Source organism: Folsomia candida, unplaced genomic scaffold (assembly GCF_002217175.1).
Source record: "Folsomia candida strain VU population unplaced genomic scaffold, ASM221717v1 Fcan01_Sc004, whole genome shotgun sequence".
NCBI classification, from domain to species: Eukaryota; Metazoa; Arthropoda; class Collembola; order Entomobryomorpha; family Isotomidae; genus Folsomia; species Folsomia candida.
The window spans coordinates 1,384,195-1,399,499 of record NW_019091196.1 but is presented as its reverse complement, the minus strand read 5'-3'; the positions used below and the strand labels follow the sequence as shown (position 1 = coordinate 1,399,499).

The 15,305-nt window shown below is 35.6% G+C and overlaps 1 protein-coding gene across 1 annotated transcript in view; it reads left to right on the top strand.

Moving 5' to 3' along the window:
• LOC110848261 (Down syndrome cell adhesion molecule-like protein Dscam2) overlaps positions 1–15,305 on the top strand; it is a 109,302-nt gene that overhangs the window by 83,753 nt on the left and 10,244 nt on the right. Inside the window, exons 26-31 of the mRNA XM_035851077.1 lie at positions 5,048–5,187; positions 5,967–6,120; positions 7,221–7,375; positions 9,314–9,545; positions 10,095–10,280; positions 11,099–11,262. Of these exons, the coding sequence (XP_035706970.1) occupies positions 5,048–5,187; positions 5,967–6,120; positions 7,221–7,375; positions 9,314–9,545; positions 10,095–10,280; positions 11,099–11,262 (1,031 nt within the window). The remainder of the gene's footprint in view (positions 1–5,047; positions 5,188–5,966; positions 6,121–7,220; positions 7,376–9,313; positions 9,546–10,094; positions 10,281–11,098; positions 11,263–15,305) is intronic.

Below are 15,305 nucleotides of genomic sequence, written 5' to 3'. Positions count from 1 at the left end.
GGGTAAATTTTACGCCGTAAAGTTTACTATCAAAATAGTTACTAATCCTTTAAATACTTAAGGTTTTTGGGAATTTCAGATATAACAGAAACAAAACTACTACGAAATCAAACATTAGAAAAATAGTGTTGCAAGGAATTTTGAATACAAAATAAACTGAAAAATCAATTTCTCATCATGGAATACCAAAAAATAGATATGTGCCAAGTTCTACATTTTTACTTGCAATTCAATCTGTGAATGTAACGGTAATTTCATTTTGCTCCCCACTTGCTCCACGTACCGTGGGCGTTCCGCGTGGTTGATGCCAATTTTTACCCAAATAAACATTTATTTAGTGTAGCGTCTTTCTACTTGCGAAATCGATCCTATTTATGGAATAAAATATTGAATTTCTAAAAAGTGCATTTAAAAAAACTAATGCAGTTTTTAAGAAATTCAAATTATAAATATGGCATTTTGCGTAAAAAAAACTTGTGTTAAAAAAAATAAAAATTATTACAAAAAATGTCGACTCTTTCAAACTTCTGAAATTAAACTAGTATGCAATTTTTAAGTTTCACATTGCGAACATTTTTGCATGTAATCTTCTCCAAAAAAAATTGTAAGGAATTCAAATACTTACGAGTTATGACATTTTCTCCTTGGAATCAATCCTATAAAGAAATAGTGAATCGCAAAAATGGAATTTGAGAGAAGCCAATTTTTTCGTGGGTAAATAGTTTTTATTGCCAATTTTACCCCGTTACGCAGACTTTCTCCGACCCGGATTGATACACAGGACCAAGTTATGTGACTCGAATCGGGCATGAGTCTCGTTTTGTTTCCTTTGTCCTCCTCGGTTCGAGGCAGGTGCATTAAGTACGCCTGCAAAAAATTACAACTTCAGGCAATTCACGCGTCTTTTTATCCTTTAAAACTTCATGACAGCTTTGTAACTTTGTAAAAATGTGTTTAATGCCAATTTACTAAGGAGAGCGAGGATTGAGATTGGGATTGGGGATTAATTAATCCTTAATCCTAATCCTCAATCCGCAAGTTTTGACTTTTAATCCCTAATCCTCAATCCCAAAAAGTTTTGAAAAAATAATTAATCCCTAATCCTAATCCCGGAGCGCATTGATTAATCTTAATCCAAGTTTGGGATTATAATGGGATTAAATCAGCTCCACCTGCTGAAAATTCTCAGAGACTTTGCCAGTTCTCCTTTTGTTTCAATTAAAAATATGTTTCCCATAAGTTATGGGCCATAACTATCAAAATTCCATCGTTGTATTTCACAAACAAAAATTCGATATTATTAAACAAATAGTTCATGTATTTAAAAACATTTGATAAGACTTCATCTGTTAAAGTTGATTTTAGTTCACTGATGACTAAGTAAACTTATTTTATGTCACTCATCTGTACACTTCATATTCTTGTGGCCGTATAATAATAACCTAGAGTGGCCAGTGGTAATGCCCACTCATTCACACTTGAATGTTAATCAAATGGAGACTGGACTTAAGTCACTTAAGCGACAACTCACACTTTAGGTCATTATTTATATGGTCATTAGGTTATTCAAATTCAATCGCACTGTTAAGACTTATAAAACAATTTAATTAAGACATCAGAAACATTAACTAGATATAAATGTGATCGACGATAAACACGACTTTAATCCCATTCCGGGATTAAAATCGGACTAAATTAATCCTAATCCCTAATCCCATTGAATGACTTGAGAGATTTAATCCCGAGTTAATTTAATCCCTAATCTCAATCCTCAATCCCGAATTTTTTAAAATCAATCCGTAATCCTAATCATTAATCCCACTTTCGTTAATCCCAAGACTCTGGTAATTTGTAATCTTGCAAAACTTTGTCGACGGATTATCCCTCGATTTTTTTTAAATACAATTTTGTAACTATTTTCGCTAAAGTTTTAGCTTTTTACAAAATGTGCGAAAAACTGCCAAAAATGATTTGACTTTAGCCAGTCACCGCAAATTCAGTACATCCTAAAACTTACATGAAAATGTTCTTAAATAAAATTAAAACAAGAGTTAATTGGTTTGCAAGTACATATTAGCAAGATTGCAAATTACGGCAATGTCACCTTATCTGGTAGAAGTTTGTAAAATAATTTTAAAGCCACACGGATTTTAAATTACCTTCAGCGTGAATTTAAAGCTTGAACTTAAGGTGGACCTGTATGTTTAATTATATTATCAAAAGTTTGTAAATTTCACGAAAATCGTTCAAGTTATGCAGATTATAAAAATTGTTACGCAAATGTTTTAATTACCATCTAAAAACTCCAAAATTTCCAAAATTATATTTTGAACCATTCAATCGTCTTTATGGAAACCCAGTAAACTCTACTTTAAAGTTTTGCAGCATTCCATGCAAAAAATACGGAGACGCCCTCGATCTCTGTAGTAGATAAATAATTTAGCAGATATATTTCTTGTAGTCTGACTCTGATTACATATTGTCCTTCATATTTTGGGAAATCGCTCGAAATAATTGTAACGTTAAGAATTTTACGAAATTAAAACCAACCGAGTGACCAGTGTGAGCAAAAACAGTCAGAAACTTTGCAAAATATATTCTGTTTACACATTTACAAAGCACAACTTGCAGAAAGATGTACATTTCTCATTGCCTAGAAAATTTGCACGGTTACAAATTACACGAAAAATGGTCCCATCCTTTCTGCCCAGCCCACTAAAAAAGCATGTAATGTCCGACGCTGTTGTCAGTTAAAAACATCACCGTAACCATTGTTTTAAAAACTATTACAAAATTCGAAAACATTCAGAAACTTTGCAAAATACACATTTACAAAACACTACTTACGTACCTAAATATACATTTCTCATTGAATCGACTTATCGCCTAGAAAATTTGCGTGGTGACCAATTACCCATAAAACATATGTCAGTGCCGCCGAACGCTGGTAGCATTTTACGCGCCGCCGCCGCCGAAAAATTTGATTTCCTATTCCTCCAACATTGCGACGCCGCGCCGCGCCGCCGACGCCGCCGAAAAATCACCAAAAACTGGTACCGCCGCCGCCGAAAATTCGTCGGCGTCGGCCTCTGCCACAAAATTGTTCCCATCCTTTCTGACCAGCCCCTTAAAAACATGTAATGTCCTACGTTCTTGTATGTGAACTGCTGATGTCCCCGATTTCCTCCCTAGGACCAGGAAGCGTTTGATGTCGGACTAAATGGAGGGGATCGAGAGGCAGGCAATCAAAGCAAACCAGGATCGAATCAAATCTCTCCCAACCGCAAAAACCTACCAGAAAAAATTCCACGCTCAAATCCCTTCTGCCCAATTGCACTAAAGTGGTGGTATCCACGTACAGAGAAAGCTGGAGGGTTTCTTAAAATTCTGGAGGATTACAAATTGGGGCAGAATTCGAGATCAGGAAATTCTACTGTGTAATTTATCCAGAATTTTAAAATAAATTTCCAAAACTTGAGGAGTTATTAAAAATGTCCCACGTGAAATGAAAAATTTTTATATTTAAAAAAGTACTTAATACTCCCAATTTTAGAAATTACAAACTGAACTGCTTGAGTGGGGCGCCGTCCAGTATAAGATTTAATAGAGAGGCAATATTATGAAATTTAAGATGTTTCTTGTTTTGTCCAAATAAACTGGATTTCCGAGTAGGGTCAATTAAATAAATTGCATAATTAAGTACGCAATTACGGAATTAATTAGGACAGTTTTTTTCTAATATTCGTTCATAATATTCCGCATAGTCGGGTATGTATTAAATTGATTCAATATTATTTATGTAAGTTCCCGAAAAAGGCCCTTGTAATTGAATATATTGAAAATATTATAAATTTTTGAAAAAAGTCATATCAATTAATTTGTTCAGTTGAGTAATTAATTAATTAATTAAATTCGGCAATAACACTGCTAATTATCTCACCACAAACACTTACTTATAGGGCGAGGAGTATCTCTAACGTCTTTTGAAAATCTCGTCTCCTCCAAGTTTTATTATGGACGGCGTCCCACTAAAACAAATTACGTAAGGTCTCCACACAATTGTTAAATGGGTACAAAAATTAATTATAATTTCATAATTTACTATAACATCGAAAGATTAGTAAATAAAATGGTTTCCTGGTTATTTCCCGGAAATAAAAATTCCCTGTGTAATGTTCCCCGATTTATTTGCATTTTGTTAAAGATTCGAAAACAACGTCTTGCCGAAAAATCTGTCCCTTTGAAACTTGTCTCTTCATACTTACAACTAATCAAACCAAAGTCTTGACCTTGGTAAATATTTACATTTCGTTACCATTCCCAATCGTGTATAATAAAATCTTTTTGAACTTGTAGCGTTTCAATGGTTGCGTAAAACAAGAGGGGTATTTTCGCACAATAAATATTTGCAGTTTCTAGAAAACTGCGTGCAAAACTGCATTTGTATTGCACACAAGATCTTCATAACTCATTAAACGTTGCAAATATTTGGCAAATTTCAACTTCCATGAGAGGTTGGAAAATATACTAAAATATGCACCTGCAATAAATTTCGACTGACGTTTAAAAAAAGTTGTACGTAGATACAATAACTTGTTTCCAATTGTGTAATAATTGGAAACTATTTCGAAACCATAATTTTTTAGAATCCAAATCCAGGAAGACATATTGTGCAAACATGTTTTCTGTGCGCTTTCCAAATTTTGCAATTATGCCGAGAAAGTAACACGTTGCAAATTTACACTGTGGAAGTTTTGTTTCTTATTTGAGAGAATTTTAAAATTCTACTAGATGCAATTATTGTTATGTATATGCTTTGTAAACCTTTTGTACAATTTTTTACACAGTTTACAAGCTTTCATTAAGTTTCAATATGTTTTTTTTAATGAAAATAAATTATCCCGTGCTAAAACTAATTTTCTAGACGCTGCGCTGAAGATATCTGATGATCATTACAATTTATCAAAAAATAAAGAAATTCTTCATCGGCGTCGCAATTTGCCAGAAAATGTAATTATTTAATGTTGCCCCTGTTTTTTCTTCGCAGTTCCATCTCCACCGTCGGATTTGAAGGCGGTGGTGTCCTCTCGACGGTCCATCCTGGTCTCGTGGCTTCCTCCTGCAAACCCCAACGGAAAAGTCGTCGAGTTCACCATCTACAGCAGAATCTCCGATGGGACCAAAGTGGTAAGAAATATTTTTAATAGTACGAAGCAATTCACACAGTGCTTGGTAACTTTGTAAAGTCCACAAGATTTCCAAGTTTTCCAAATATTTTTAAGCTAAATTAGATGATAATTTTTGGGAAATTGACTCCGATCAAGGGTGTCTTTTTATTTAGTTTGTAAAATTATTTTTACAAAACTGGCGGATTATACGAGTGGCCTAATACTTACTGCGTGAATTACCTCATAATTTACTTCATTGAATGTTTAGAAACCACATAGCATGGGATATCTAAATTAGTTTGGAAACTGTGATATTTGAAAAATAAAAGGTTTCGGCGTTATTCATAGGAAAAACAATTTTGATAAGCACGTATCTACCGGATACTCGCTTAAACGTGAAGGTAATGAGTTAATCATTCATATAGTATCACAATTTTCAACTAGTTTTCGAAACCAGGTTAAAGGTTGCACAATAATGAGAATTTAATAATTCCCAAGCATCATAAACTCTCTCTACGCCAAGTCACAACAATTTGCGTGTATCTATCTCGCAAATCTTGAGCATTAACATTATCAACACAACTCGACTTTAAGAATTTTCAAAATTTTGAATACGATTTGACAATTGTTTCGGAAATCTACCCAATCTGTTGCTAGATAATTTCACAAACTATTTGCAAAGTGACTTCAGACATGAAATCAGATATTGACGTGACCACGCGCAATTCAATATTTTTGTATTATAAACATAATTATACGCTACGAGGCTTCATTACAATGACCACTTTACAATTTAAGGAGAAGAAGATGGTTTCGTTTCCGGACCTTCGCCTGGAGTGGGTGGGACTGAGAGAGGCCTCCACGTACGAGTTTTGGGTCAGCTGCACGACTCGAGTGGGGGAGGGCACGCCCACAAAAAGAATCAACGCCACCACCCCCGCAAACAATAAAGGTATTAACGAGCTAAATAATTTCAGACAATTTGGTTAACGAAATTCCTTCCGTAAACTTTACGCAACATTTACCCTCAACATACACTCGTTGCACGGTATTCTGATCCGGCATCTCCTCATCTAGGAATTACGACATCGAACATAAATTGAGCACCAAAATGAAAAATGGCGTGCAACTTATTCAAAATTGCAAAGAAGGACAACACTTCCAGCAAATATTTGTAACCACGTTAAACCGTGCAAATTTTATAAACTACAAACCTCGCAACATTAACATTGATATCTGTAAAATAATCAATTCGTATATAACCTGATCTTCCACCTCACCTTTTCCAAAATGGTTCCTATAAATGAAACAATTTTTACGTCGTTACACAAATATCGAGTGAATTAGCTACGCAATAAAAAATTCATCTACAACCAACAACAAGGCAAATTTTCGGCCCAAAAGCATAAGTAATATCCATATTCCAGGCAGGCACCGTGCAAAAATCATGTCATTGATTTCTGAGGAATTTTGACCTACATTAATTAAAAAATTAGGATGCCTTCGTAAATAAGACGCCTTGACCCCCAAAAAACTTGATTGCCCTTGGTTTATGAATACACTCTTAGAAAACTGGTATTAAATCATTACTGACCCTTGTACATATGCATATGACTCCACCGGCACTGGAAATAACGAGCAGTACCGTTTAGTAATGTTGTGGTAATGACAAATGTACAACTGAGAAACAAGCTATTAGCAATCCGCTAGTACCAAATTAATATCCTTACGGTGTATATATCTGACTCTACCAGATTTTTAACAGTGTATGCATAGAGCCCCTCAGAGACGGAGAAAGTAATCAAGTTTTGAGCTTAATTGCTCATTTTGCCCCGTAATAATTGCTCCTCTTCGGAACTAATTACTCCTTCTCGGCCGACTTTATTACTCCATTAAATCCACGAGAGGCCCAGACTCCAGGTTATAATTACTTTCACAACCAGATGAGAAATTGGTCGTGAAATGCAGCTCTGATCATAACTCAGGCAGAATTTAATATCTCAGGAATTTGTTAATATTTATCATCTCCAAGATTTTTTAATTGTTTTCCAGTTTCCGCGAAAATCGCGACTTTTTCTGGAACGGTGGAAATTCCGTGGAAGAAAGAGCTGGGATTGGATTGCGTCGCGGTGGGCGTGCCGGAACCCACGGTGGAGTGGAGCTTTAACGGCGGTGGGGAAATCCACGGGGGTCACGGAAAGCGAGAGGTGAGAAAAAAAATTCGAAAAAGTTTCGAAATTTATTTGGAATGTTTCTGAACATAAAATCTGTGGAGAAATGTATTTCGATATGCAAATTAACTTGGGTGCTTAAGTTCGTTAATTGTGCCATTTCTAAGTAAATTAAGTATGGAGCAAGTTAGCAAGATTTTATTATGAAGTATGAAGTCTGCGGTGAAAATGAAAGGTATAAAATATAATTTTTAGTGAGATTATGACGCCCATGTAAAATAATAATGTGTTAGCCGTACGTTAAAAAAATTAAAGATTCGTACCCTCTCTTGGAGTATATTTGCAATTATGTCATACATACATTTTGAGAATTTTGAATTTTCTTGAGTTGCGACAATAATTAGCATTCTTCATAACATCAAAAATTGGTGTGTTACCGATTTAGTCATTCTTATTACTCACAATACTTAAAAAAGTTTGATTTTTTACTATTTACTAAAATCACGCAGGTCTTTATTCATTGCGCCATTTATAATATACATATTCCTAATTATGATCGCCATTTGAGACGCCTATTTTTGGAGGGGGGGGGGGGAAGAACAAAATTGTAAAACCAATTACAATTTAGGATAAATTAATGACACACTTTTGTGTTTAATTGCATTACATGTTTAACCATGGCCCAAGTTGGAGGTGCAAGTTATAAATTTTAGTTAGATTAGATTATGACGTCCAGGGTAAACCAACAATGAGTTAGCATAACCAGAACAAAAAAATGCAAACCTAATTGCAATTTTATGAGACATTTTGTAATCACGCACTAAATTATATTTATTTAGATAAAAAGATGCCAAAAATCCAGCTATATTATTATAGATACATGATATTTACTAACGAGTGACATAACCCGCATATGAAAAAACTTGGTATTATTCTCACCTACGCGGCATGATTTCTCGTCCTTTTTTGTCCCGTCGTTTTCTCCTCTATTTTCTGATTTATAGCGTCTTCCTCTCCCGACTTCCTCCCACTTTCCCATCCTCTGAATGAACCTTTGACACTTTTTTTGTGTGACGGACGTATCAACAAAAGTACGGATTTAGCGAACAAAACGAGCACAACAATGAAGTCAAAGTTGAGAAAGATCGTCTAAACTCAAATTCGTGGGCATTATTATTGGATAAATTTTGGTCGTGCTCACGTTAACAGTTTTTAAATATATTGCAGAATTAAAAATAACTAATGGTAAAATAAAATTCCAAAATGTTTTGGTAGTCGTTGAAGTCTCGCAAAATCATTCTTTCCAAGTTTGACTTGAATACACCTATCGGACGCACTTACTTTCTCCCCCGGCAAACCTATCACTTTCTCCCGTCATATTTTCAACGGATCCGATTTTGACGGGTTGAACAGCAGCATGAAATATATTTTTAACAGAGAAAGGAAAAAAGAGAAAGCGGAAGGAAGTTGATAATGATGACGATGCCGGATGATGATCATCATCACAACGGTATTTCTTCAAAGTGGATTTTGGATTTTTGGATGAATTTCTGACTTCTCATCCTCTCCAGGTTTGAAGGACACGTCGGAATTTTTATTGTAAAAGTTAAGCCGTCGTCACGCATCAGTTTGCCCAAATCGTGACGTCCCGTGCCGTAAAATGGAGTGACACTCGATAGTTTATTGTGAAATGATGAGCGCATAACAAAAAAAAAGTCGATGAATGGATGACAGTGATTATCTGTTGGTAAAATGTTGACAAAATTGGTCTTCACGATGAGCTTACTCACTTCAACTTTCGCAAATCTCGAAAAATTGAACATTGCAAGATAACTTGTGAAATTTGCGTAGTTTCGAAAAATTCTATAGTAAATTGTGCTATTAATTTTTGGATGTGTACTTTCTCCATAAGAAAAATATTTATTTATATTAGAGATTATAATCCAAGTTTTTACGAATTTTGTGATTTTTAAGGTACAACCGAGTCCAGGTGGAAATACGAAACTGGTCGTGAAAGACGTTGGAGTGGAAGACGGTGGAAATTACACCTGCACAGCCACCAACGCGCACGGGAGCGAGAGCGTGGTTTACGCGGTGAAAGTGCAAACCCCGCCGTGGGCCCCCATCCTCCAAGTCATCGAGGTCGGGTACACGTCCTTAAAGGTCGTCTGGTCGACGCCACACTCTGGTGGGAGTCAGGTCAAAGGTCAGATCGCCATATTTTTTGACGTAAAAATAAATAAAAAATCCGTAATTTGCACGTCATTATTGAATCTAAATTTCTTCCACAAACTGTTTAAAATAAAATCCAGAAGACCATATGAGATGATAGAGCAGTATCATAACTCAAAATTTGCGACATTTAATGGAAAAAAATGTGCTAAATTTTATAGAAAAAAGATATCCACGGCGGAAACAATGTTCAAAAAATGTAAAACTTTCGCAAGAAAACGTCCTAATTTACACGTCATTATATAATTTGCATTTCTTCAACGATTTTGAATAAAATAAAGATCATTTTTACAGATGGCAAAATTTGTGGATTTTTGCAAACAAATGTACCAAAATGATACTAATATTGTTGATCCACAGTGGAAAAAGGTTTTATTCTCAACGAATTTTAAAAACTTTGAAAAATTTGTTTATAAGTATAGTTTTTATAATTTTTATAATTTCGCAACAATTTTGGCAAGATGATGATTATGCATATTAATTTATTATGTTCCTAATAACTAAGGGCTTGTTTTCCTCGTAGGTTATTTGGTGAGCTACCGTCGAGATGGTGGCGACTGGGAGGAGACGGAGGTCGGCCCACGTGCGACGGGGCACACGCTGCAGCCGCTCCTCTGCGGGTCCACCTACCAACTCTACATCACCGCCGTCAACAAAATCGGGTCCGGACCTGCGTCGGATATTTTGACCCGCAGCACGAAAGGCAGTGGTGAGGAAAATTTTGAAACATAATTTTTCAACATATTACTCAAAATTTTGGAAATATGTGTTTAACGCATCTTTTAATATTTAAAATATGTAAAACTAGCGTATAAGCCCGTCTCCCGCCGGGCGAGAGTTAATTTGATGTTAAAAATTTCACCAATTAATATTATTGCTTTCTCAACTTTCACTTCCGTCACGGAAAATTATTTTGCTTTCGTTGCAGACAAACACTTCCAGCTTATAATATAAGATTTGTATATATTTATTTTCGACGGTTTCATTAGAAAAACGTTGTAGCGTGTTCAACAACGAATTTTTGAACTATTTTTACGTTATCCTGAACAAGAATCTTTTACTAATATTTCGGCACATTTGAAAAATATGCATGTGCATAGTCGCCATATTTTCAAATTATTGTGTTTATATTTTTTATATCATTTGTAATACATAATTTTTCAACGATTTCAAGAAAAAATAGAAGCAAAAATTTAGCCAAAGCCGACAAAGAATTAAGCAATGAAGCTCTGAACTTACAGTTTTTTAACATAGAATCTTAATTATCTTGTTCAAAATAAAGAATAAATCACAACAAAGTTTAACTTCATCAAGAAATATAATTCGTAATCAAATTTCCGCCGACTTTTTGGGCAATTTTGAATTTTTTCCGCAATTTTTCATATTCGATAATTTTCATAACTTATAATCCTATTAATTTATTTTGTTACCAACTTATTTTGGATATACTTGATAATTTTTCTAATTTAGTTCCTTAAAAATGTAAAATGTTTTCATAATTTGTTAAAATTTTGCATAAATTTGCAGCCCCGATTTCGCCCAAGAAGGAGGAAGCCCTTCTCGCGAACCACTCGACGATCGTGGTGCGTCTGGACCTTTGGAAGGACGTCGGCTGCCCCATTCTCAGATTCATGATCGAGTACAAACAGTCCCAGGAAAAAATCTGGATGCGAATTCCAGCCGAGCTTAATGTAAGTCCACAAATACATAAATTCGTGTTTTTTTGCACATTTGCACATTTTTTAAACATAAAAATTGATCTTAAGTGCCCCAAAAAGTCGTTAACATAAATAAATCTGTACGCAACCTTGTAATAAAAATAATTTCAGTAAAAAAATATTGCGCGCAATAGTATTTGGGATAAATATGTATGAATGTTTAAAGATATGCATTTTACACTTTTACCATACATATTTGCATTGGACACTTTCAAAATCAATTTTAAGAACTGATTTCCACGCTCGAAGTGAACTTTGTTCCGAAATTATTCACAATTACACTGGTTTAACGCCAGTTTGCAATTTAAAAGAATTTCGATTTACTTCACAAAAATGCCCAAGATATTAAATTTTGGTGTGAGGCATTTCTTGCAGCTTCGCCAGCCAAATCACCTCTTTCACCACTGCAAAAAATTATGATTTATGAAATTACCTCATATAATGTGCTTAAGCTTAGTACTCACGATGGACTTTACGCGCGGAAAACGACTTTTGCAGAAATTCTGCTCAATTTAAGCCCGAGTGGTACTCAGGTCTTCGCGTGAAACTTGTGCGGAATTTTCCGCGCGAGCAGTTTACGCTCAATGTAAGCTCAAAGTTTCCGTTAAATCGAGGCAATTCTTTCACGTGAAATGTGAGCGGAAAGTGACTCCCGCCCCACGGAGTTTAAAATAAGAAGGTGGAGCAATCTCATAATCTCATTTTAAACTTAATAACATCTGGTTTCCTTCCTACTATTTTTATTTGAAAATTAGAAAGAAATCAATTTAATTCGTAATAAACGTTTATCATCTCGTTTCGACCCAACTATCAACAACAATGGGCAAGTCAACAGTGAAGTCATCAGTGAAGTCAACAGTGAAGTCAACAGTGAAATCCAAAAAGACAAAAATTACGATAACTGATGACAAAAAGAAGCAATTGGCACTTGCAGTTAAAAAACACCCTGCTCTTTGGAACATTGCGGATTTATCCTACAAGAAACGCGACGTGGTTGCTTCTTGCTGGGATAAAGTTTCTGAAATAATTGATCTGGAAGGTACGATAAAAAATTATTTGCGTGCATACATTAAACAATGAATATATAATAAATATTAAATGATGGACCTCCGGTTTTGCAGTTTCAGAATGCAAGAAACAATGGAAATGTTTGAAAGACTCGCTGAACTACCGATTGAAATCTAAAATTGGCAAGTCAGGAGATTCAGGTTCTGATAATGACGATAACGACGATCTTGAAGCCGCAGATCAAAATGACACCGATGTACAAAATTCTCTAACGTCCTGGGCTTTATGGAAAGATTTGAAGTTTGTTACGGATAACAAACCAAAGAGGAAGTAAGGAATAATAATTAATGATACGTGTAAATTGAGGTTTATTTATTATTTATTACTCGTGTATGTGAATGTCAGGACAATTTCAACAATCCTTGAGGAGGAGACTGCAAGTACTCAAGAATCGATCCTGGAGACTTCAAGCGACGAAGCCGGCCCGGCACCCAAAACAATTGAAAGCAAAGACACTCCAAAGATGATGGCTAGCAATTATGACTATGTAATTCTGTTATTACACGTATAGAATTTTTGATATGCCTATTGCAGTTTGTAATGATTGTACCCCATTCTAGATGCTCTCAACCAAGAAGTCAAGACATGCCGATAGCAAGGATAAGGAATCAAAACCAATACTGAATGCTATTACTGAACTAGTCCAAATTAGGAAGGATGCTGCAAAGGGATCGTCTCAATCATCACGCAAATTTGAAGCACCCCTCAACAATTTGGAACGACTACTGAACAAAGTTCCTGAAATTGTAGCTGAGGATCTCTGTATGCGATTCTACCAACAAGCTTATGATGAGGTTAAGAAATATGCGAATACCATGTAAACAAATGATTTTTTAAATTTTGTTCACTAATAAAAATTGTTGCATTAATTAAACGTTTATTTTACTATGATTTTGGCACCCCAAATACTCGCTGATTTTGCCAGGGAACGGCACCAACCTCTGAATTAACATAGTTTTTAATACAATCCCGAACAAATTTGGCTTTTCCTGCACTTCTTCCAGCACGCGTCCTTAGAGTACTTGTCGACAAAAAGCATGAATCTGACGGGATATTTGAGCGCCAAGACCCTTCGACCAATTCACCATCAGGATTGAAAGTATCTGCATATCCGTCAGGGCAGTAAGTGGGAGTTGAATTTGTCATTAAATAATTATGGAGGACGCAACATGCCGCAATGACTTTCTGGGCTCGATCAGGGCTGATTTGCATTGTTCTTGCAAGAACTCGCCAACGAGAGCATATGATTCCGAAGCTATTCTCAATGCATCTCCGGGCTCGGCTCAACCTATATAAATAATTGATTTTCATTAGTTGTTCATTTCCGAATTGTGAAAATCCTAGACCTGTAGTTAAAAATTCTTTCATCCACGTGTAAAGTTGATCCCTTTACTGGAACGTATGGTTTCATTATTCTCTCGTGCAATGGGAATGCATCGTCCCTTACAAAATAGTATGGAAGTCGTTCTGTGCCAATGGTTGCATCTGGGGGTAACTCCAGCTGATTTTTTACAAGGAAGAAAGACCGAAGGCGGAATTCCTGAATACTGTGCTATCTCCCTCACTCCCATACGATTATGAAGTGAGACCTTCAACTTTACTTTGGTAGATTTGGTTGCGATAACCAAATCTACATTATCTCTGTGCCTGAGACAGGCAATCTAATAATTTACATTATCATTAGTTGTTAAGTTCGGTTGATCTCTGAGATTGAGATCAAACCTACACATTACTTATTAGTTAGTTATTAGTTAGCTATTATTTACATATTAAGCGAGCCGGTCCCCTATAAAAGGACGAGCTTCAGCCCAACTTGAGATCATTCAGTTTGCAACCGTGACCGTTGCAACAACAACAACCTCCATGCAACCGAGACGGTTGCATACCTAATATATGTATGATCACTAACACTCCCATTTCCTTGAGCATGAGATTTGCTCCCGTGACGCCTGGGACGGGCAGATTGGTTTCCTTATATTTCGGAAACTAACATTATGAATATTTCGGCTAGTATGTAAGCAATTTGAATGATGCTTAATTAGAAATAAAACTTTATATTTTCATTATTTAACAAAACTCCCACTGGTTATCCTTCATTTCTTTTTCGTAAGGTTGTTTCCAAACAAAACCCCTTACACGATCCAACGTCGATATACGATAATCGGTAATCGGCATCACCGACTGCCATTAGAACTATGCTGAAGAATCCCTTTCAATAAAGGAAACATTGAGGAAATTACACGTTTAGTTGAATATGAATAATATTATTATCAAAATATATACCTTATAGTTGTAAAATGCACTGCCACTATTTGGTGGACTGGTGATTGCTACATGTTTCCCATCAATTGCTCCAAGACAGTTGGGCATATTCCATTGGGCATTAAACCTGTTCGAAATTTCTAACCAATCAGATGATGTAGGTTTCTAAAATAGTAAAGAAATAAATAGGATAAACGTTAACAAAAAGACAACTATTCACATAGGCCAAAGTAATCACTTTTAAAAATTCTGTCTTGAGGGCCTGATATAATCCATCACAAACATCTGCAATAACCTTTCCGATAGCTTGTTTACTTGCTCTATACACCGATGCAATGTGGCGCTGGTACGATCCGGACGCCAAATATCTGTGGAAAACAAATCACAACAATATTTAAGTACACGTTTATACAATTTTTGACTCATAATAAAACTCACTCCAATGTCATTGCTAATTTTTCGGACGAAGTGAAGGAATCTGGTCTCGAGTGGTGTTTTGGAGAAAGTTGTGGCTCCAGAAGTTTCAACAAATTATCAAAATCAGCAGGTGTCATTCGGAAGTTCTCCTTAAACGCTGGGGGAAACTGCCTGAGATCTTCAAACTGCAAAATTGTGATGCTAGTTATGTAAACGTGTACACCATTAACCATTATCCATATAACTCACGTCTTTGACGAAACGGCCCT